The sequence below is a fragment of the Balaenoptera musculus genome, chromosome 11, assembly GCF_009873245.2.
Source record: "Balaenoptera musculus isolate JJ_BM4_2016_0621 chromosome 11, mBalMus1.pri.v3, whole genome shotgun sequence".
NCBI lineage: Eukaryota > Metazoa > Chordata > Mammalia > Artiodactyla > Balaenopteridae > Balaenoptera > Balaenoptera musculus.
In genome coordinates this window covers 20229698-20253216 of record NC_045795.1, presented here as the reverse complement: position 1 = coordinate 20253216, position 23519 = coordinate 20229698, and the positions used below count along the sequence as shown (strand labels likewise).

The 23519-nt window shown below is 38.7% G+C and overlaps 1 protein-coding gene across 10 annotated transcripts in view; it reads right to left on the bottom strand.

Annotated features, from left to right (window-relative positions):
* Window positions 1–23519, bottom strand: part of CARMIL1 (capping protein regulator and myosin 1 linker 1) — a 316540-nt gene that overhangs the window by 89112 nt on the left and 203909 nt on the right. For 9 of the 10 annotated variants that reach the window (XM_036868161.1, XM_036868160.1, XM_036868158.1 and 6 more), the window contains 6 exons: window positions 16345–16426; window positions 15449–15548; window positions 15293–15347; window positions 10241–10413; window positions 8600–8668; window positions 5740–5833 (listed from right to left, as the gene is read on the bottom strand). In XM_036868161.1, the coding sequence (XP_036724056.1) occupies window positions 5740–5833; window positions 8600–8668; window positions 10241–10413; window positions 15293–15347; window positions 15449–15548; window positions 16345–16426 (573 nt within the window). Of the gene's footprint in view, window positions 1–5725; window positions 5834–8599; window positions 8669–10240; window positions 10414–15292; window positions 15348–15448; window positions 15549–16344; window positions 16427–23519 lie in introns of all 10 variants that reach the window. The other variant, XM_036868162.1, reaches the window with a different exon arrangement.

Here is a 23519-nt window from a genome sequence, read left to right as displayed (position 1 = left end):
TTAATGTGTTTTTTTAAAGAATGATTTGAGATGATTAAGTATGCCATCTATTTTTTTTCAGTTGTTGTTTTTATTTGTTTTCATAATGCAACTTAACCATTTGGCTTCTAATTTGTCACTACAGTTCCCTGGTTAAGAATTTCTAGTAACTGTGAGGCTTTCAGGATTATTACATTTTCATTTTCATTTTACATATGCTAAAATGACTACTACTTAATACCAATTAGGAACAATTAAAATACAGGCTATAATTATTATCATCCTTGGAAACCATAAAGCAGAACAAAACGTACCATTCTACTAAACATAAATGAAGATATTATAAAAACAAAAAGACCCCTGAAATGAAGCATCATTAAAGTGACACATTAATACTATGACATTATATTACATTAATTTTCTCTTGCTGCTTCCCAAGAAGTCATCTCTTTCCAAGGTGACATTACCATCAAGATAGAATGTCTTTGCTAAAAAAGATTCTGCCTGAAATATGACAGGCACACACTGCCACCCAGCTTTGGGTGATTTTGTTTTGTTCTTCTACATTTGGCCTCATTAAGCCCTGGCCATGGGCCAGTTCTGAGAGCAGCTTGTTTATTCAGGAGGCTCAGCTCACACACAGGCAGTGCACCCAAGGCTGGCCCACGTGCTTCCAGGCCTTCCCCAGGTGCACCAACAGTGCTTCACAGACTGAGCCTAGAGGAAATATTTTAGAAAAAAAAAATAATATTCAAAGCTCATTTCTAAAAGCTAGTGCAAGGGGAAGGAAGAAAAACAATGCTGAAGTGTCTTTAATAACGGTCAGGTACACATCACTGCTGAAAGTATTTGCATCTGGAAAGTTTACAAGGTAAACTTTCCTTCTGTGCACTATTAGAGACCAAGACAGAGAACCAGGACAGGACAAGGTGCCTGACTCAGGTCTAAAGGAAAGAGGAAGAGCCAAAAGTGTCATTAATCACATTTGCCAGTACCCCTGGGCAGCAGTGACCTGGGAGACAGTCTACAGTCAGTCAGACATCTTTCAGTCTCATTGCTGAAAAGAGCAGCAGCACAGAAGGCAAAAAAATGCTGTGCTGTGTTTTAATTAAAGGAATCTATATTTTAAAAAAACTAAAGATTTGAGTATAGAATCACAATATTGTTTTTCAGTAGAGTAAAATTAAAGAGCCATAATTCTTCCAGAGGACAGTTCTGTTAAAATGAAAACTTGAACATATAAGAGAGCATAGTTAAATACTATAGGGGGAAAAAAACAATAAATATGAGATTTAAAGTCACCGATTTTCATTTTAAAAAAACACAACTTTTATAATTAATATATTTGCATATTCTGCATTTGTTCTTTGTTTCTTCTTTTATCCTCCTCTCTTTTTCTGCCTTCTCTGGTTTTAAGTATTGTATATGATTGCACTTTTCTCTCCTTTCTTAGAATATTAAGTATACTTCTTTATAAATATTTTAGTGGTTTCCCTAGTGTCTGCAATATACATTTACAATTCATCCAACTCCTCTTTCAAATAACACTGCAGTTGTCCCTTGAACAAACAGGTTTGAACTGCACAGGTCTGCTTATAAGTGGATATTTTTCAGTAGTAAATACTACAGCATACATGGTCCATGGTTGGTTGAATCCATGGATGCAGACAAGAAGGGCCAACTATAAGGTATACTCAGATTAAGCCCCGTGCTGTCCACGGGCCAACTGTATACCGTTTCACAAATAGTGCAGGTACAGGTACATTATAAGGGAGTATCACTAATTTCTCCCTTTCACCCCTTGTAACACTGCTGTCTTAGAAAGTATTTCTTCTTTATTTTTGAAGGAAAATATTGCTAGATACAGATTTCTAGGCTGCTGGGTTTTTTTGGGTTTTTTTCAACACTTTAAATATTTCACTCCACTTTCTTCTTGCTTGCATGCTTTGTGACTCAAAGTCTGATATAATTCTTACCCTTATTTCTCAATATGTAAGGTATATTTTTCCTCTGGCTTCCTTCAAGATTTTCTCTTTGTCTTTGGTTTTCTGCAGTTTGAATATGATATGCCTACACATCAATTTTTTTTGGGGGGGGGGGGCGGTATTTATCCTGCTTGGTGTTCTCTGAGATCCCTGGATCTGTGGTTTGGTGTCTGTCATTAATTTTAGAAAATTGTAAGTCATTATTACTTCAGACATTTCTTCTGTTCTTTTCTCTTTCTTCTCCTTCTGGTATTCCCATTACCAGGATGTTCAATGTTTTGTAATTGTCCCATAGTTTTGGGATCTTCTGTTCTTTTTTCCCCCTATTCTTTTTCTCCTCTTTGCATTTCAGTCTGGGAAGTTTCTACTGACATATCTTCAGGCTCAATGATTCTTTCCTCAGCTGTGTCCAGTCCACTGATGAACTCATAAAAGGCATTTTTTTGCTTGTTACAGCATTTTTGATCTCTAGCATTTCAATTTTTTCTTAGAGTTCCTGTCTCTCTGCTTTTATTACCTATCTGTTCTTGCTTTTTTTTTTTTTTTTACTTTTTCCATTAGAGCCCTTAACATATTTGATCATAGTTATTTTAAATTACCTGTCTGATAATTCTAAAATCTGTGTCATATCTGAGTCTGGTTCTGATGTTCGCTTTGTCTCTTCATACTGTGTTTTTTCTTGTCTTTTAGCTTGCCTTGTAATTTTTTGTTGAAAGCCAGATATGATGTAGCTAGTAATAACTGAGGTAATCAGTCTTTTAATGTGAGGCTTTTATGTTCCTCTGGCTAGAAGCTGAGGTGTGTTGAATGTCTGCTCTAACTGTATATGCCAGTTAATTTCTTCTATTGACCTTGTTTATGTCTCCCCTGCTGTTTTGGGGTTTCCCTAGAAATGCCTCCTTAAATAAAGTGTCTTACAGCTTTGCTTAGTTGTAATTCAGTGTTATTATAATTGATATGTGATGTAAGTATAATAGGGAGGGGAAGCATTCTATAATCTTATGATTAAATTTAGGCTTTTTTTTTTTTTTAACCAGGCCTGAGTCCCTGGACTGTGACCTTCAGAAGTGTTTCTTGGCCTTTTTTTTTTTTCCTCCCTTATGTGAAACAGGAAGGCTGGAAGGGGCTGCAGTGGTCTAATTGTCTTCTACTAGGTCAGATAAGGCTCTGGTAGAATAGTTTCTCTTGAGGGTAGGCCTTTGTTATGGAGAACAGCATGCTCTGAGTGTATTTCAAAATGGTTACTTTTTCCCTTCCCCCTGCCAGAAACATGAGTGAATTATCCTCCTGCAATCTTCACTGTGATAACCTGGGGTTCTTGTAACTAAAACCCATGCAAAGGTCAGGGCCTCCCTAAGACTAAGCACCTAGGAGTATTTAGCTTCTTCTTTTTTTTTTTTTTTTAAGCTCTTAAACTAGTCCACACTAAGCCTCCAGCAATTCAGCAATTACTGTTTAAGCATTCCTCTGAGTTACCAGCTCCATTAGCTTCTGCCCCTGGTAAGCTGATCTCAGCTTTGATTCTCTGTGATTCTCTGTATTACCATCTCTCCAGTTTCCAGGGTGACAGTTTGCCTTGTAACCTCAACTCTCTGGCAGACCTAAGAAAAGTCACTGATTTTCTGTTTGTTAAGCCTTTTTTTTCTTCTTGTGAGGATGGGAATGATGACTTCCAAAGTCTTTACATGTCTAATCTGAAACCAGAAACCTTGTTTCTGTAGAATATGTCTTTTGTTATAAGCTGACTAATATCCTTCAGGAAAGTGTAAAGATATCGAACATTTGTATGTTGCTTTATGGTCTACAAACTGCTTTTCACATATACCACCTCATTTGATCCTCATGGACACCTTAGGCAAATTACTTAATCACTCTGTCCTTCAGTTTTCTTATCTGTAAAATGAGCATATAATAGAACCTACCTCATGGGTTTATTTTAAAGATGACAGATGTTAATTTATGTAAATCATTTAAAATAGTGTCAGGCAGCCAGTATAAACTATATGCTAAGTGTCAGCTAAATACAGTTATCGTGTAGCTTTATTTTTTATGTAGATGGAGAAACTAAAGTTCAGAAAAATTAAATACATACTGAACTTACAATGCTGGGAAGAGTTTGATTTAGTCAGATCTTCTGAATCCAAACCTTAGATGGTTTCTTTTGCTACACCACAGCTTCCTCTCCCCTCCACTCCCAACCTTACTCTCTTTAATTCACTGAATGTCTAAAGAACAGCCATCCAAGCATGCATGCCAGGTACTGCACTAGCTTCTGAGAATAAAACAAGATGAAAAGTATAGGCTCTGCCTTCAAAGAGCTCACAGTCGCTGGGAGGAAAAAAAAACAAAAACAAAAAATAGAGGCAGGTAACTTAAAACAATGTCACAAGGCTAGTGACAGACAGAACTACAGGAAATTCTGAGACCACCTACCTAGCAGGGAAAAGGGACTCCGAGAAGTCTTCGTGGATGAACTGACCCTTGATTTCAATCTCAACAGATATGCACAATAGTGGGGAAAGCACGAGTATCATCTAGATTCGAGCAGTGATTCTCAAATGTTACAATCACCAGGACAACTCAGAAAAACACAGATGTATAAGTCCCACCCCAGTTTCTGAGGCCCAAGAAATTGCATTTCTAACAAGTTCCCTGAGGTAGAGCAAAACAAAGACTAAGGGTTGGCAAGAGATGAAATTGGCAGTGAATAGGAGGCAGATCCTGGGCAGAAATTCATGATAAGTTAAGGAGATTAGGCTTTATCCTAAAAGCCACCAGGAGCAATGGATTGAAGGTTTTAGTCTGATCAACTTCACCATGAAGGAAGATGGCTATTTTTGACTGCAGCATGGAAAACAGACAAGAGGATGTAATCATCCTGGTGAGAGAGGATGAGGTTTGAATAAAGGCATCTGTTATAGGAATAGAGGGAAGGAGAGTTAATGAAGAGATTTATGCACTAGAATCAGTAAACTTGGTGACTGACTGGCTACAGAAGATATAGAGGGAAAAAAGTCAAGCTTAGGAGATTGGACAGAGGGTGATACCACCAGATGAAAGAACAAAGAGGGAAGAAAGATTTAGAAGATTTCCCAAATAACACCATAATAAAGGTGGAGTAGGCTTCCTCAAATGGGAAATATTTGAGCACATCTAAAAGTAGAGAAAAAGGTAGCCATAACCATAGAACAAGAAGGATGAAGATATGAAAGAGCGAGGGAATGACTCACAGGGCAAGTTTCCAGCACAGGGCAGAGATGTTGGGGTTAAAGGCACTGAAGATGGCTGGGCTTTGAAGGGGAAGGTACCCATCATCCTCTGGGGTTGCCAGAAAGGAGGTGGGCATGGGTGTGGATTCAGACACATTTATAGACAAAGGTGGTAAAACGAGATCTCAGTAATACCCTAAATTTCTCGATGAAGAAGGAAGGGAAGGCTCTAGCTGTTGAGGATGAAGGGGATGAAGGTTGTGTTAGTTGTCATTCACTTGTACGCATTCTCCAATGGACGAAGAGGGAGTTATCCATGCCTAAGTCTGGCATGTTGATGCTGTAAGAATGTTATTTTACTCCACTTAAATTTCATGACAAGTTTTAGTCTTTATTTTATTCCTCCCCCAGTCATGCATTATGCCAGTCGTGATCATAAGAATACAAGCTAATGTGAAAAAAGCTTTATAAAATACAAAGCACTGTTCGTATGTTCAGAATGTATTATCCACACAATTCCACTCGAATGTGAATTTATTATAATTAAGTTACTGATCCTTCAATACCTTCTGCAGAGCCTCTTCTGTTTTTTCAGGGTTTGTTTTTAAGGCTTGAGAAGCATCATACATAGGAATTGGCATAAATCTCAACGTGTAGTTCCTAGAAAAAGGAGAAAATGGTATGTTTATTTGAAAATAACTTCCTATTATCTTAATTCAGCACTCTTTTTTAAAATCCGAAAAGAGAGTTGCCAGAGTGTCTTAGGAAATTCTAAACTACCGGACCATCTTAGGCCCCTCGACTGCAGGTCAGCCTTCTTTCCTACCACCTGTGTGACACCACAAGTGACCTCGTCAATTCACGCTGTCTACAAAACCTACACAACTTGAAGCAATCTGGTTTTGTTGTTTTGCTTTCAGTTTTCAATTACAGCAAGGACAGGATTTTCAAATTGGAACTGGAGAGATGGCCTGAGAGAAAGGCTAGGAAAAAAGTCCAGCATCAACTTGCTACTTGGATTTTAGTCACCAACAGATCTGAAGGTAACTTGATTACCACAGTGACAACGTGACAGACAGACCCAGAACGGTAGAGGAAAAACCCAAAATAGAACCAAAACATTTGCTCTCCAAGCCAAGGATGTGAGCATCCCCAAAAACAGTCTGTTCAGGCTCTGGGCTCCTTTAAATAACCAAGTCCGAGACCAGTGACTGTCTTTAGAAAACCTTCCTGCTGGCTCAACACCCTGACCTCTGCAGGTTCTGGCAGTTGGCACCCCAAATCAGCCCGAGTGCCCCAGGCTCTAGACACCAAGTAAAGCAACTGTGGAACTCTGGGTCTATTTAATACCTCACACGGCTGTTGCCTGGCTGATTAGACACAAGAATGCAAGGGTGAGTCATTTTTGCGTGAGAACTCTAAATCTGCACTCTGACCTCTGCTCCTGAACTTGCTACAAAGTGCTATGTGTCTGGATGAACACTCACACCTGCTCCCCTACCACAAACTCTAGCCCTGGAGATGCCTCCTCTCTCCCAACCAGAATGCATCTGTTTCTACAACAAGACACTCAGGAAGGATGACCTTGTGGGCCACGTGTCGGCAACTGGTACCTAGGCATCCCACAGCTGGCTTGTTTCAGGTCTCTAAACAACAAGCAGCACTCACGGTGTGGCTCTTATGGATAGTCAGATGGCTTCTACTGGAAGAATAAATTAACAGCTAATTCCTAAAACAGGTACTAATAATGAAGAAATAATAAAGAAAATAAACAGTCATCTTAATAAAAGCAGCCAATCTGGATGGTTACCTAATGGGGAAAAAAACAACAACAACTGTTCTTCATCCAGTCCAACTGACAAGGTGGCTGAAAGTAAAATAATCAGCAAAGACAAGGCTGTTATTTCTATAACTTCAATTTTTACCTTAGCTTTGTTTGAGCAAAATTGCTTTTGTTTGACTGAAGAGGAACCAGCCAACTGAAACTAAGAGATAATACGTCTCTTTCTGCAGCCCTGGAGATTTTCTTTTCCCTCATCCACTTTTCATCATGCTTCAGACCAGCGTGGTTTATCTAAACCAAATGTGATTTCACACCATTGGCATCTTGGAGCACAGAGTACATAACAGACTGTGATCAGGGAGTTCTGCTTTCAGTCTGGAAACGTGGAGGGTTGGGGGTGCGTCCTCTTGGCTTCTCACAAAGACCCGCCTGGGCTGGCAGTCTGCAACGTCATTAGAGTGGCAGCTGTGCTGTCAGCACCCAAATGCAGCAATCTGTAAATGTATGTTTCCATTCAAAGGTTTTGTGTGCAATAGGTGTAATTACAGGAGGTTCTGCAGTCACAGAAGGCTCCCGGGAGAGGTGGCCATGATGACTGATGGTATAAGCTGTCTTGTTTAGTGATGTTTAGTGATGGCGGTGGTGGCAGCAATTTTGACTTCCTGGCTAAAGGAGAACCATGGGATTTAGAACTGAAGCCACTTAGAGATAATTTACTGTGATTTCTCACTTTATAAAAGAAAAATTCATCAATGAGGTGAAATGATCATAGGCTCAAGATCACAGGCTTATTGGTGACAGAGCTGGGGACTGAATGGAGGGCTCCTAATTCCAGGTCTAGGCTTTTATCCAGGTCACCATGTTGGGCATGACAGCTCCACCTGAGGGGCCGTGAATGGAGGAAAACACAAAATAAGGAGCACCCCCTCCCCCTCCTAAGAGGCCCAACTTCTATGCTACTGGCCCCTAATTTCCCTCCTACATTTTGTAACCACTCGTTTTTAATGCTATAAATCTGCTTTGATCATTCCTACCATTAGAATACACTATGAGGATTGAAAAGCTCAGAAAGAACCAGATTTCTAGCATTTTTTTCAGCCACGTTTGTATTCTTCTTTCCCCATTTAGTTTACTAGGAAAGTAAATTTGACAATAAATAATAGTTGCAGACTTTAGTTACGAAGGTAATAAAAAAAAGCCTTTTACAGAAATGAGACCAGTGAGCCCTAGCCTTGCCATTTCATCAATTTCATTTTTATTTTCTGGACCTCAGCTTTCTTCTCACCACTGGATTCAGAGTTGTCATCCTGGGCAAAAAAAGTGAGATCCAGTGGAAGGAGATTTAAAACCACAAGGAGAAAGAAGCAAGGTGACCGCTGTGTAGCCCCCTCCACCCCACCCCCCTGCAACCATGATCTTGTGTGTTCGGCGGAATAAGCATCTCTGCTCTCATTTTATAGATGAAGAAACTCACACCACAGGAAAGTCAACGTCTTCCCAGGTCCCATGGCTGGTTAGCAGGAGACTAATCAGACCCAGACCTTCTGATTCCCAATCTATTGCTACTTGTATTACCCCACAGAGACACAAACACCATTGGTTCTTTTCTATTTTTCTAGAAAGAAGTCCTAAGTAAAACTTACTTTTCCATAGCAACAGCTATATCTTGAAAGCCTTGGGCAGTAATGTTGTTCTTGTCCCATATAACAGTCCTGTTTGGAAACCAAATCACATAAATGATCAGATACTTAAGAATGGAGGAAATGATTCTCCCATTGCAGATAAATCTCTTACAGGCAACACCATCTAGGTATTTTAGTACAACGAGCAAGGAATAATGTTCAGCTTTGTTTCAAACAAAGCAAGGATGAGCATTTCCCCCAACATTAGATTCCAAAGCCATTCTCTGCTCAAGTACTATGAAAAAAACCATACTTAAAAGCAACAGCACACACATTAACTTACCATTAAGTCACCTAATGCTTTGCTAGCCAGAAAGCCCTAAAACCTGATTTCCCTGATATTCTCCCAACATATTCTCCAAACAGCATTCTAGTATTCAAGTCTGAGGCTGAAGCTATTTATACAAGAGGCTAAACAGTCTCATGTCCAACATAAAGAATTCCAGATACTGAGACTTTTTTCTATTCTAAACAACTAGAGGGACAAAGTGGTCATATTTTCTGACATTTCATCATTGCCCTGACATGATATGATCAGCAATCCCAGCAACTGAGTTCACTCTGATGATAAACCTCAGTTACCCTAGGAGGTGGTTTACTTTTTAAATACAAAATCTCTTTTGGAAGAAAAGTATTACTTTCCTTTCAGAATGTGAATACTTCAGAAGTATTTTAGGATTTGTCAATTCACCCGACACATGAAATGGCTTTTATTTGTCTGAACGCTCCCAGGATCACAACCTCTAATTGCTTTCTCTTCTTAACCTCAACGACCTTCTTCACGTACACACTGACCTTCAAAGAAACTGCTGATTTTGGCTTTTGCCTTCTGTTTAGACAGAAGGTTCATGCTCTGCCTTACACTGGGAAGCAAGGGAAACAGCCAGAAAAAGCCCTTGAGGAGCAGTGTGAATTATTAACTCTTCCTTCACCAGACTGCTGGGCTAGGTAGCAACTGGATCTCTCTGAACGATGGATGGTAACATGGTGACCAGATAACTAGTCCCTAAGAGAAGTGGTTACTGCATAGCTCATCCTTAAGAAAAGCCATGCTTGGGAAGCACTACGGATGAAAACCACTGAAAAGAAGAGTTCGCATCCAGTACAAACTTGCCTTCGACCCAGAGGACTTCATGGATCCCTTGGGTTTTAGGTCTTTATGTCGCAGGAGTGGGAAGGGAAGATAAGACGCTGGGCTCACAACCAAGTACAGGGAAGCCCCTCGTGTTATTCCTCCAGTCTTCCGAGCTCTGCCCCCAAACCCCTCCTCTGCTGCTCCCTGCCTTTCCCGACACATCAGTCAGCTGGCAATGCTGCTGTGAAATGGGAAACTGCAATGGTTCTCAGTCGGGTTTGCCTCCTAGCGGAAACCTTTAAGACAGCAGTTTGAAGGAATGACTGTGTCTAAATTTGGGAACGCCCTCATCCATATTTTGACAAAAGACTTGAAGCTGTCGCTTCTGCTCCCCAGCTGGTCGCCTGGGAAACTGAGGCCTCACGCGAACACAGCCGGCCCCCCAGCGGTTGCTGGGTCAGACCCTCTTCCAGACCTTCCTTTGAACCAGCATCCACTCCTCGGGGCCGAGGGCCCGGCCTGCGTACCTGAGCTTGGTGTTGATCTGCAGCGCTTTGGCCAGCATCTTTGCCCCCATGTCCCCCATGCCATTCCCACTGATGTCCACTGTGGTCAGGGAGGTGTTGCTTCCCAGGGCGTTGATGATGATGGTGACCTCGGTCTTGAGTTTCGAGTCAGCCAGGGACAAGGACTGCAGAGGCTGTGGAGGGAACACCAGGCAGCGCTCACACAGTGTTGTCAGAGCTGCTGCGGCTCGCTGGGACCCACTTCATGGAGAACCATCAGGGGAGGGACCCACCGCACAAACACAAAGTGCCTCATTTGGAAACTTCTGGCCAAAAGACACTGATGAATGGGACCTGAAGGTTCTGGACCTTTGGAGTCAAACATGAAGAGCGTGTGTCTTAATGCTGAATATCAGCCACCTCTCTTCTAAGGGAAGCTGTGGCAGATGTGGCAGATGCCAGCTCTTTTGCAGTGGAGGATGGGAAGAAAGAAATAAAAATACTACACAAAAATGTCTGCGCTTCAGTATGGCAACACTATCCCTTGACCCATTTTATTTCTATGCAAGGTAAAATGACGTCTTAAAATACTAGTAGAGGAATACTAGTACTAAATTACTAGAAGTAGTAAATGCAAAATAAAACCCAGCCAAGATCAATAATGACTGACATTTATTGAATACTTAACCACTATTTAAGCTTTTTACATATATTTACTCATTTAATCCTCCCAGTAACCCAATACTTAGGTATTATTATATTAGGTATTGTTATTCCTACTTCTCAAGTAAGAAACGAAAAGGTTAAGTGATTCAACCAAGGTCACACAGAACGTAGCTGAACAGGAACCGGACAGGCCGGTTGCAGATTTTGTGTTTTCACCTCCTGCACAACATTGCCCCTATTGGCTTATCCGAGATCTTTTTGATCCTCACTCTTAGCTTTGTCTTATAAGATCCAATCAAAAACACACTTAAAATTTAAAAAAAAAAAAAGTCAAGTGTGTGTGACCCTTTCATTACCGTAAGCTGTGTGGTGAACCCAAGCCAATCCACTCACTGTCTATTTAAACCAGAGACTGAAAGCCCTCTGCCTGGAGGCATGTTTTGTTTGGCCTACAGAGTATCTGACAAAAAAAAAAAAGAATGGGCTCCCTACTTACACCCAGCTCACACTTGTTTATGTCACCTTCCTAGCCCTGTGGGTATTTAAATTGCAATCCCTGATTTCAGCCATAACTGAATTAATGAGGTGGTGCGAATTCCAGGACTTAAGACAATGTTGCTCTAAAAGTCAGAACTAAGAATTCTCCGGGGGATTTGGATGTCTTCTGGGTTGCCTGCGGTGGTCTACACTGGCCCAGCCATATTCAGCAATTGTATATGCTAACTCCATAAGCAGTTCGGACATTACAGGGAGGTGGATGCTGGAAGCAGCTTCTAGGATCATCTATGACCAGGTTCCATGGTGGCCCTTGGGACTGGGGTTCTTGAGATGTGCCTAGGTGGTCTGTAGGACCCCCGCACAAATCGTGGGGTGTATTCGTGTCCACTTAACCACTGAACATGGACTTCTAATAGAACACTTGTTCCAGGCACATCTGCCAAAAGGCTCAGGAGGCAGAATGAGAGTGTTGACAGTTTCAAGACTCATATGTCCACAAACTGGCATTATTATGCATTTGGTTCTAGTTTTCCCGAGCGATTGTTCTTATTGTCCAAATTTGATCATGTTTTCTAAACGTAATACATCTATGGTAAAATCAAAAGGTAATATTATATAAATTAGAATCAAATTTTTTAAGGTTAAATGGCATAGTAAGTGCTAAGTCAATTAAAACCTCAGCCCAAAAGCCTGCATAATCTTAGACTCAGGCAGGTTTAGGGAGGGAGCTTCAATTTTCTTAAGAGTCTACGTTCCAGTAGATAGAAAAAAAACTAAACGAAAAATGCTTCAGACTCCGGAAACTTCATGTTTTAAATGAAAACATAAGCAATGTTGCTTTAATAAAAAGCTGTAATCGCATCTCCCATCATTTCAATAAGCTCTATTCAATGCCTACAAAAATGACACATTACGGCTTCTTCCTAATACTGGAAAACTGCCAAGTCTCCAAGCTGGAGAGCACCAATTCCAGTACTATATTCAAACCCTAATACACCCCAGTTAACACTTAAAAGTAATAGGCAGAGCCATTAATGCGAAGAGAACAGCCGGAATTGCATGCATATTTATAAGGTCATCCCTTCTTGATTTACTGCACTTCCAGGAAACATTCCTATTTGAAATCTTACTATTCCTGTTCATAGCTGAACATGCCTAATCTGACAATCTGTCTCCTTGCTACAGGGACTCCAAGGACAAACACATACTGTTGTATTGTTCACAACACAGGTTTGTATGTAATACTTCAGAACAAGAGTCCCTGTCATCTTGGCCCTTCAATGTTACCATCCCTCGACTCTGGGAACAGCAGCCTGACAACCACTGTCTAGAGTTGAAGGCGACACTGAAGCCCGTGCGTCTAGGTTGTCCAAGTGAACATATTGTGCAATGTCGGGAGAATAAAGTATTCCACACGCTGTCTAAGAATAAGCTCTACAGACACAAGGTCAGAATGTAAAAAGCAAAGAGTTTCCTTTTTATATGTAAAAACCTTTAAAAACATAAAACCAAAACATGAGCCCAATGGTGCCAGTTATGGGTGGAATTTTTATAGTCACAAGACTGAACTCCTAATCATTTTAAATAGTTTTGCACATTACTGATTCAGAAGTAGAAAAAAAATAAAAAGAAGGTAATTACTTATTGAAAAAGCCACCTACTTTTCTGTGACATGAACATAAAAGGCTTTTCACTGTACATTATTAGCGGCAACTTTTCAAATTTATAACAGAGTTCACATTTTTGTAGCAAACTTTACTGTCTGCGAATATGTTTTTAGGTGTACTTTAAATATCAAGATTATCTTTGAGTAAGAGACTTTGAAAATTATAGGAACAGAGTTTGAAGACCCTCGTGTAATAAGCAAAACATGAAATTAAGAAATGTATTTTTCATAACATATAAATTTTCCTAAAATATGTGCTAAGGAACAAATATTTGGGAATGATTATTAAATATGATTCTGCAATACTGGCTTCCCCAACCTTTTAAAACTGGGCCAATACTAGGAAATCAAAATCTCAAATACAGCAGGGTGGTATAAAGTCAAATTAAATATGTAAAACAAACTGCATGAATTCTGAAAAGTATAAATTACATTCTAATTATGCCTCTAACTTTAATGACCCAGTATAAGAGTAACAAAATATGGGGTTTATTAGCAAATGAGGACAAAGAGAAGTGTCTGAATTCATTAAATAATAATGAGTTTCATTTCTAGTCCACAGGTTGGAAATTATATCCACACAATGAAGAGGCAGGACAACAGAATTTTCTCCTGCCCTCCAGATCAGAGCTCCACAAAGAGATGTGGGCAAGGGTAAGCAAGGAAAAGTACCAGTCTCCATCTCTCCTGACTGCATGGCTTTCTCCAAAAATTTAGCTTACAGTTATAGTAGAATTTGCTATAACCCTATATGAATTCAAAATGGGAAATGATACTTTTTTTTTAATGATTTTTTTTTTGATGTGGACCATTTTTAAAGTCTTTACTGAATATGTTACAATATTGCTTCTGTTTTATGTCTTGGTTTTTTGGTCACGAGGCATGTGGTATCCTAGTTCCCCCACCAGGGATTGAACCTGCACCCCCTGCACTGGAAGGCAATGTCTTAACCACTGGACCGCCAGGGAAGTCCCGAAATGATACTTTTTTTAAATGTGACATATCTCACATGATTAATACAGGAAATCACTCTTATGACCTATAAAAGTAGCTATCACCGAACATGAATAATATGAATCTTCATTATACAAATTGATTTGGATGTTAGTAACCACAAAAGCTCTTTGGTGGCTGAATAGGACTAAGATAGGAAAGGGACAAAATCTTAAAGAGCATCAGCAAAATATAAGATGTGATGCACCAGGTTTCAATGAAAGGAATTAATGGTAGAGCGCTTCTCACTTTGTCCATAAAGTATCTTCCTTTATCCTAATGCACTTCTAAGGGCAGCTAAATAGGATACTATTTGAAATTAAATTTCTTTACCCTGAACCGAGTCTTAGCCAGGAACAACTAAAGGGAATAAAAATATAAGAAGGATTATTAGAGCTCTAGACACAATTTAAGATGGGGGATAACTTTCTTAGTCTCTTGTAATTCTGCATAATTACTAGATGAAATTCAAATTAGCAACATCATGTTTCTCAGCATGACAGAAGGTTATAAAGTCAACTAGAGAGTAAAAATTCACACTTGCAGATTACTGTATTAGCTGAAGCTAGGAAGTAGTAAGGTTTATTAAAAGATGGGCTTAGGAGTCAATGTATACGTCTATTCATCTATTAGTTACAATCTTCCTTTAATCAGTGATAAGCTGAATAAAGTGAAGAGTAGGCAAATTTTAAGTACACTCTAAAACTGTACTAAAGCATAAATATTTATTGCACTTAAAAACAATAACAAGAGGGGGCTTCCCTGGTGGCGCAGTGGTTGAGAGTCTGCCTGCCAATGCAGGGGATACGGGTTCGAGTCCTGGTCTGGGAAGATCCCACATGCCACGGAGCAACTGGGCCCGTGAGCCACAATTACTGAGCCTGCGCGTCTGGAGCCTGTGCTCCGCAACAAGAGAGGCCACGATGGTGGGAGGCCCGCGCACCGCGATGAAGAGTGGCCCCCACTTGCCACAGCTAGAGAAAGCCCTCGCACAGAAACAAAGACCCAACACAGCCATAAATAAATAAATAAATAAATTTAATACTTGCTACTCTAACTAGCTCCTCTGACATCTCTCTGTATTCACTATAAAAAATAAAATAAAAAATAAAAAAAAAACAATAACAACAGAAAATGTATACAGTGATAAAATTATCTGAAAGCATATCTGCATTAACCCAGCAGACATAATTAGTAAGAACAGCAACAAACAGCAGATTTTAGGCAAGAGTGTTAAAAATAATACTCACTGATTCTTCATCTTGAATCATCTGTACTAAGTTGTCCAACACAGGTGTCAGATTTCTAAAGAGATTTTAAAGATGTGGACAGTGGAATCAAATCAAAAGCTTTCAGGAGGCTGGTTATTTTCACCATTGTCATATAAAAAAATGCAAAACTCTTACTTGGATTTCATATTATTAAAATTTTTGCCTAACGCCAGGTGTTGTATGGATCTGTTTTTACTGAGCCACACTATTAAGGTAGATAGGTCAGATTCTAAACCTGGAAAGAATCAGAGTAAATGGAGAATCAACACACATGTGGATAAATAAATTCTCAGGTGCAGCACAATTAAACAAAGGTGCAAGGCAGTGGATGACTTTCTGTCCTGAGAGCCCTGAGATGCTAATCTTTTATCCCCCAACCCCCGCCAAAGGAACTTTTTGTCCTCTTTTTATGTCCTCTTATTTCACAGGGATAAACTCATTCTCCACAAAGACTTATCTAAATCTCTTATGCAATCAGTGGCTAAATAAAGTCAACAAGGAATGGGGAGGTATGACAGCAGAAAATTTCATCTCTCCCCATCCCTTCGTGAAGGAAGATTCTGACATACTGCTCACTGGGAAGTAACTGCAGTTAAAGTTGTCTATGCAAATTCATACTGCATTCTTGTCTATGCACGTTCATATGCACATGCTACTATAACCAGTAGAAATAAAGCTAATGAAACAAGTTTCTGAATAAATAAACAAGACCTCAATTTTATTACCACTAAGCATGCAAAGGGTTGGACTCAGATCTTTATCAATGTATTGATGATAACTTTTTTTTTTCTTGGTCTGAATTGTTTTACTGCATAGACTTTTCATTTTTGGCCATGGAAAAATCTTAGTAAGACTTTGGCACAGAATTATTCCATAAATAAACTCTGTTAAATTAAAAGGTCCTCTAGTCAAGAAGTGAAATAACAATTTTATTAAGGTGTCATCTAGATTGGGCTAGAAGATTATATTCCCTTTACCAACTTGCTTCAAATAACATTTCTATGTCTTTTCTTCTCTGATTTCTGACTTACCATTATCGGAGATGTCTAGGCTGGTGATGTTGTGGATTTCGGCGATGCAGCCTTCTAATACCTGCGCACCTCCAGATCTCAGCTAGAGAAACACAAACCAAACAGGTAAAGGGGTCACTGGAGGGGTAAAGCCAAAAAAATGAAAAATAGGAGATATAGTCTCAAACTTAGCACCAAAGAAAAAGTGAAAACTTATCAACTCCAAAAACGCTATCATCAGTGTAAAGAGCTAATCACTAGTCATTATATGGTTTCCCATCTCACGTAAGTCTGAAAATCATTAGAAAAAGAAACAGAAGACAGAGGCCACCCCGCATCACCACTGCCAAGACGGTCTCCGTCAACTCACAAGAATTTTCTTCATTTCTGACTTTTGGAAAGCTAACAAATCCCTTTTATACATTAGAAACGGCTACTATTTTATTTGATTATTATAGATTTCAAGGTATAACTCTCCACCATGTAGCAGCAAAACAACCAAAGGGGACAGTAAAGACCCATAAAATCCTTTTCATCTTTTCCCATAAAACCAAAAGCGTATTTTACAGAGGTCAGAGTAGTTTTGTTTTCCGTGCAGCAACTATCTGAGTTCCTACTATGTGTAAAACACTGTGCAGGATGCAGTTTCCCAAGCTGTGGCCCTTTGTTCAGTAAACTTACGATCTAATAAGGGAAAAGAAACTCATTTATTGGGAACCTACTATGTGCCAAGGAACATGGTAGTTTCTCTATTCACTTAAGAAAATTAAAATTTATGTAAAAATTCTATACCAAATTGATAACACTTTCTACTTGTTCAAGTTTTGATGTAAAAATTTAAAGAATCCTTATTTCACTATTTTAGATGAAATATGTCTGTGGTACTCTGGACCAAACCCTGCCAATTTCCCTGGCTGCTTACATGTTAAGCAGAATTTTGCACAGATCTTTGGAATTGCTTTATTCAGGAGTATTTCATCTGGGTGTTTAAATTCAGTCCTTTCTACTTTTTCAGGTAACAGCAGATCACGGTGAGGTGCCTGATGTGAACTCTGACGGGGTGTGTCACACAGAGGCAGACCTCCCCAGGAGGCTGGTCTACACACTTCAGGGAAACCAAGGCCAACCAACTCCACAGCTGCAGGGCTACGAATCCAGTGTGTGGAGCTACGGCCATTTTTATTATATTTTTGCCAAAGTACTGGTTTATGATTGGTTGTAAATTAAAAAACAACACCCAGGTTCTTCACAAATAGATTTGAGAAACACTGTTCCAGGTCACAGTTTGTTAATATTTGAAGAAGTGAATGTTATATGTAGACTATGTCAACATTAAAGCAGGAAATAATTTAGGCAAACACTTCCAAGGAACATAATTTGATTTTCAGAGCATGAAAAAAATTATGCTTTTGAGAAGACAAACATAAGCTTTTACAATTTCATTATTTGCTGTTAGTGATTTCTCTGTTGAGAAGTCAAATTTCTACAACAAAATCTCTACTTCTTATTATAATGTATAGTAAAAATATTCCATTTGCAAAAATGGAAAATAAAGGTGAGATTTCAGTGCTCAATTCTGTTTATTTTACAAATACTCCTGACTGATATTTGTAGCATAATACTAACATTTCCAATACTAAAAAATGTCATCATACCCTAATTTATTAATTCATAAAGTACTTACACAATGGCCAAGCTAAGGAAAGCCCAAGGAGAAAAAACAAAAAATGTTAAGTAAGCAGAATAAGAACAGAGAAATAGAAGTCTCTATCAACACACGATGTAAAAAAGCAGAGTCAGAAAAAACACTTCAACTAAAATAAATTCCCAAAACAAAAATCCAAAACTTAAATAAGAAAATAACTGACCTTCAGTCACAAGAACATTCGATTGAACTCACAGGTTATTAGATGCCTAAAATTCCCCCAAAGCTTAAGGCTTTCCCAAAACAGTAAAAGCTTTTCCATTACTGTAAATGAAAATCCTTTTAAATAAATTTGCATAATTAGAGGCTGTGTCTGCATGTAAAACTGGTTTTAAATTACCCTCATTTGGATCCCACACACTAGCATTATTTAAAAAGAAAGCAAGATCAAAGAGGAGTAAATGTGACTGAATCACTCAATACTTTTTGAAATGTTAAAAATAAAATCACATTTCTTTCAAGAGAGAAGTGTGGTCTCACTCAAGGAAGGTGGAATATTTCAGCTGTTACTCATAGTTCTAAGTGAATAGTTCTATCTAATACAAAAACATCCATAATGGGTACAGAAACAAGGAAAACTAAAATCTAGAGAACTTTTAATAATTCATTTTCCTTCCTCAAGAGCACTTGCCATTTAAAAAGAGGTAGCAAATATTACAGGTTTATATATAAAATAACCTCCCTATTTATCACTTGTCCTCTATAGGGGTTCCATTTTTAATGAAAAAATAATTTCTATCCTGGGAAATTTTCTCACATGAAACTGTGAATACTGTAAGATTCTCTAAGAACAGAAAATGGTTTGACATGATCCAGTTCAACATATCCTCGCTAACAGGGTTTGATGCCAAAAGGTAAGTTAGAACCCAAGAAAGATGTATAATACAATTGACCCTTGAACAACTCTGGGGTGAGGGGAGTTGGGGGGGGCCAACCCTCCACACAATCAGAAATCCAAGTATAACTTTACAGTTGGCCCTCAGTATCTGTGGTTCCTTCCCCACGTGCAGATTCAACCAACCACGATGTAGTACTATAGGAGGTATTTCGTGAAAAAAAATCCACATATAAGTGGACCCATGCAGTTCAAACCCATGTTGTTCAAGGGTCAACTGTATATATACTGTCATTTCCAAGAGAATGGAAATACTTGCATTTCCAAATAGTTGCATGCATTATATTGCTTATGTCCATCCTGTGGTGAAACACTTTCCATTTTGCATTCCATACCCAGCCTAAGAGGAAAGTGATAGCAAGGGGTACAGCAATGATGGCGCTCAACACACACAAGCAAACCCGCCTTCTCACCTCAAAGCTGGCTGAATGACTATCAAATTGAATGGAATTGTCTGAAAAGTTACTAGTGACTTGCTGCAATGTCCTACTTGTTACAAATTTTAATATCTGATGCTCCTTTTTCTACTCATCATCAAAGCACATTGCAATGAATATGGCATAATGTGCAGGAAAATTTCTCCTTAAAAGAACCAACTCCCACATCCAGACTGCAACAAATCCTCAGTTATGGCTAGCCTTTACGTCTTCTCTGAAGTATCAGAGATTTTCCTCTCTCACTTGGAAGGAGATTAAGCTTGAAGAATTCAGTCCCAGCACTGACTTGTTCTTCCCTTGAAGTATGACTATGAAGTAATAAGATTTTTAAACACAAGCCAGGATGCATACACCCATTGCCTCCTTTCAGGCAAAGGGGTACATGGGGAGAATGCATATGAATGTCAACATCACTATCACCATATATAAAAGAGTTCTGAAACTCTTGTTTTGGAACTAACCTTGAGGACAAGGGAACACACACATTTCTCTGAACATCTGCACAGATGCTAAGTCCTTACGCTTTGAGAGTGAGTTGGGATCAGCCACAGGCCGTTGAGAGCCTGGCCGTAGAGGGTAATGCTGTTTTGTGTCCAAAACCAAGTGTGCCTATAAATTGATGAGACTAATTATTCTTGAGAGATTTAAAACAGCTTTGAAGGTGATTTTTTTTTAATGGTTTAATAAAGATAGTTACCCTAGGCTTGGCATTGTGCCAAATACTATCTCAGCAAACTACTACAGTTGGCCGTCCGCAAAATTTCAGTCCTAGGTTGGTTGAATCCGCAGATGCAAAACCTGCAGATATGGAAGCCAACTGTATTTATTGTACTCCACTATATTACATGGGGGACGTGAGCATCTGTGCATTTTGATATCTGTGGGAGCTCCCCAAACCCATCCCCAGAGGATACTGAGGGATGACTGTATAATCCCCATTTCACAGGTGAAAAATGAGGGCTGAAAGAAGGGAACCTTTTGGATTCTGAAGTGCCCACCCTTTGTTTGATATGACAATCTCTTGCCGTCCATGACTACTTTTTCTTATTCTTCTCAAAGAAAACCTTTCTGGTACTAAAAGACCGAGAAAATGAAATGATAACATAATTAATGTGAAACAGGTAAGTTTTTTCTCTAAGTACAGAAGTTATCTGTAAATGAAAGGTTAATTTCAGTACTGACTAGCTGAGCCCTCACAGAGCAAAAGATTACAGCCCCAAATTCTGGATTGAAGTTTCTAAATAACAAGGATGTTTGTGTTGTAGGAAAGCAACTCCATAATTTATAAATATCTGCATGACACTTTTTTTTTTAATAGCATGAAGTGTAAATCTCTCTCATTCAAACTGATGAATGTGAAATGCCTCTTTCAGGGCAGTACTGAAGGATAATGCACCAAGAAAGGTAAACGTGAAGAGTAAAGGAACCAGTAAATGGTAAAAACAAAATAATTTGCTTAAGGAAAGTTATTCTAAGTTTCCTGTCTAGACACTTTTAATTCCTGTTTCAAGGTTACATTCTCTCTCCTCCAAATAAACTCGACCACGATTTTAGATGATGGTCGTTTACTTTCTATGACACCCATATAAACCTAATTTTAAAGTTAATAAGTGGAGAGCAGCTGTTTTATAATAAAATAAGTGATCTATTTATAAATATGAAAAAAAATTTCATGGTATTTCACATTTGTTCTTTGCTTCCATGGTTTGGGTAGACTATTGTACTTAGAGGCATTTGTAGGGGGCACTGAACTCATACAGTGCCCACATCTGAAACTCCCCAGTATTATACAACAGACATTTGACATTTTAGGTCTGTCAGTCCCTCATCTTGAGTAAGCCACCCCTGTAGAAATGACTTCCCGAGATGATTATGGCATCAGGGTGAAGCTTCTTTCCCCCCCAACCCACCACAGGTGGGGGCATTTATCTGATCATCAGTTTCTTTTTATTCATCATGAAGTGATGAATTCTTCCATGGTTTTGACTGGCATGATAAGAGTAAAGAAGACTGTCTACTGTGGCTAAATAGAGAATGAACAGAAAAAAATTCACATATGCATAATTTTAAACTTCCAAGTTAGTGAAAGCTTTTTTCCAAGAGCATTACATAAGTTCTGAAGCAATGAATGATTTAAGGAGTAGTAGTTAATACTCTAAATGCCAAGCATTCTAAACAGAAAATATTGTAACTTCTAGTACCTTTATAGGAAAGAGGTTTACTGTATCATGGAGATGAGCAAAGTGAAACCTAGTTAAATTTGGACATCTAGCTTTAAGAAGAAAAATGTCACAAGACACCTTAATTTACAAAAATAATTTTGTGTTTCATTAATTTTTATGAACAGCAACACAATGTGTGACTTTATAAACGTGGTCACCAGTACTGTGATTCAAGCTGTAAGATGGTGGAACAACATGGCACTAAGGTAGTATTAAGGGGTCCCCATCTCAGCAGTATCATTTTATCATATAATTCATAAATGAATGGCCAAAATGAAGATGGAATTATCATCACAATAATGGTCAATCCTACCATCAGAATTTGATCTGGATTCCTGCTTTATTAAGAAAAATTATAAAGGAAAAAGTCTACTAGCCATTTGATGGATCCATATGAAACTGCCAAAAGTCTGCCATTTTTTTCTTCCATTTGTGTAAAATATTTTTTTTAACATCTTTATTGGAGTATAATTGCTTTACAATGGTGTGTTAGTTTCTGCTTTATAACAAAGTGAATCAGCTATACATATACATATATCCCCATATCCCCTCCCTCTTGCGTCTCCCTCCCACTCTCCCTATCCCACCCCTCTAGGTGGACACAAAGCACCGAGCTGACCTCCCTGTGCTATGTGGCTACTTCCCACTAGCTATCTATTTTACATCTGGTAGTGTATATATGTCCATGCCACTCTCTCACTTCATCCCAGCTTACCCTTCCCCCTTCCTGTGTCCTCAAGTCCATTCTCTACATCTGCATCTTTATTCCTGTCCTGCCCCTAGATTCTTCAGAACCATTTTTTCTTTTTTTAAGATTCCATATATATGTGTTAGCATATGGTATTTGTTTTTCTCTTTCTGACTTCTTCACTCTCTATGACAGACTCTAGGTCCATCCACCTCATTACAAATAACTCAATTTCGTTTCATTTTATGGCTGTGTAATATTCCACTGTATATATGTGCCACATCTTCTTTATCCATTCATCTGTTGATGGACACTTAGGTTGCTTCCATCTCCTGGCTATTGTAAATAGAGCTGCAATGAACATTGTGGTACATGACTCTTTTTGAATTATTGTTTTCTCAGGGTATATGCCCAGTAGTGGGATTGCTGGGTCGTATGGTAGTTCTATATTTAGTTTTTTAAGGAACCTCCATACTGTTCTCCATAGTTGTCTGCCATTTTTGACCCACAAAAATGTTAGTTAGTTTTATATGGTTCACCAAATATAACTGTCTCTGAAAGTTATTCTGAATAGGATCACAAAGGAGTTTAAAAAACAAGCTGTGTGACAATCTAACACAGTGTTCTTTGGGCATATGGTACCTATCAACTTATTTGAGAAGAAAATGTCTAATTGTATAATATTCTAATAATTACTAGTATTAACAACAATCAGGAGAGCATACTTTGATTATGACTCTGCCATTAGTGAGCTGGATTATTTCAGCTTCTTTAGACCTCAGTTTCCTCATCAATAAGCATGAGAATCAGATGATCACTTATGTCCATTCCAGTTTTGATTACAGAATTAAATGAATGATGTTATATTGGTAGCAATCACGATCTTTAATCAGGATAGTAAAGCATATGGGTTATTGCTAATTCAGTATTTTGATCTCACAGAGCAATCAAGGTTATACCAACTTGCTTTTTTAATAGAATAACCCTTTCTATCCTCATTCGTCTTATGCCTTCCCTCATAAGGAATTTTTATTACTGGCATGCCCTTAATATTAAGTGCTGGTAAACAAATAATTAATTCATATTACCAGAGCTAGTTTCTGTTTTATGGTCTGTCTTTATAAATGAAAGAGCATTAATTTGCACATGAAAATTTCACAATGCCAGATTAGGTTTTTAGGATTTTCCCTTTCCCCCACTCCCCCCAACAAACAAAAAGACTAGTAAATCTCACACAGTTGGCGTTCAC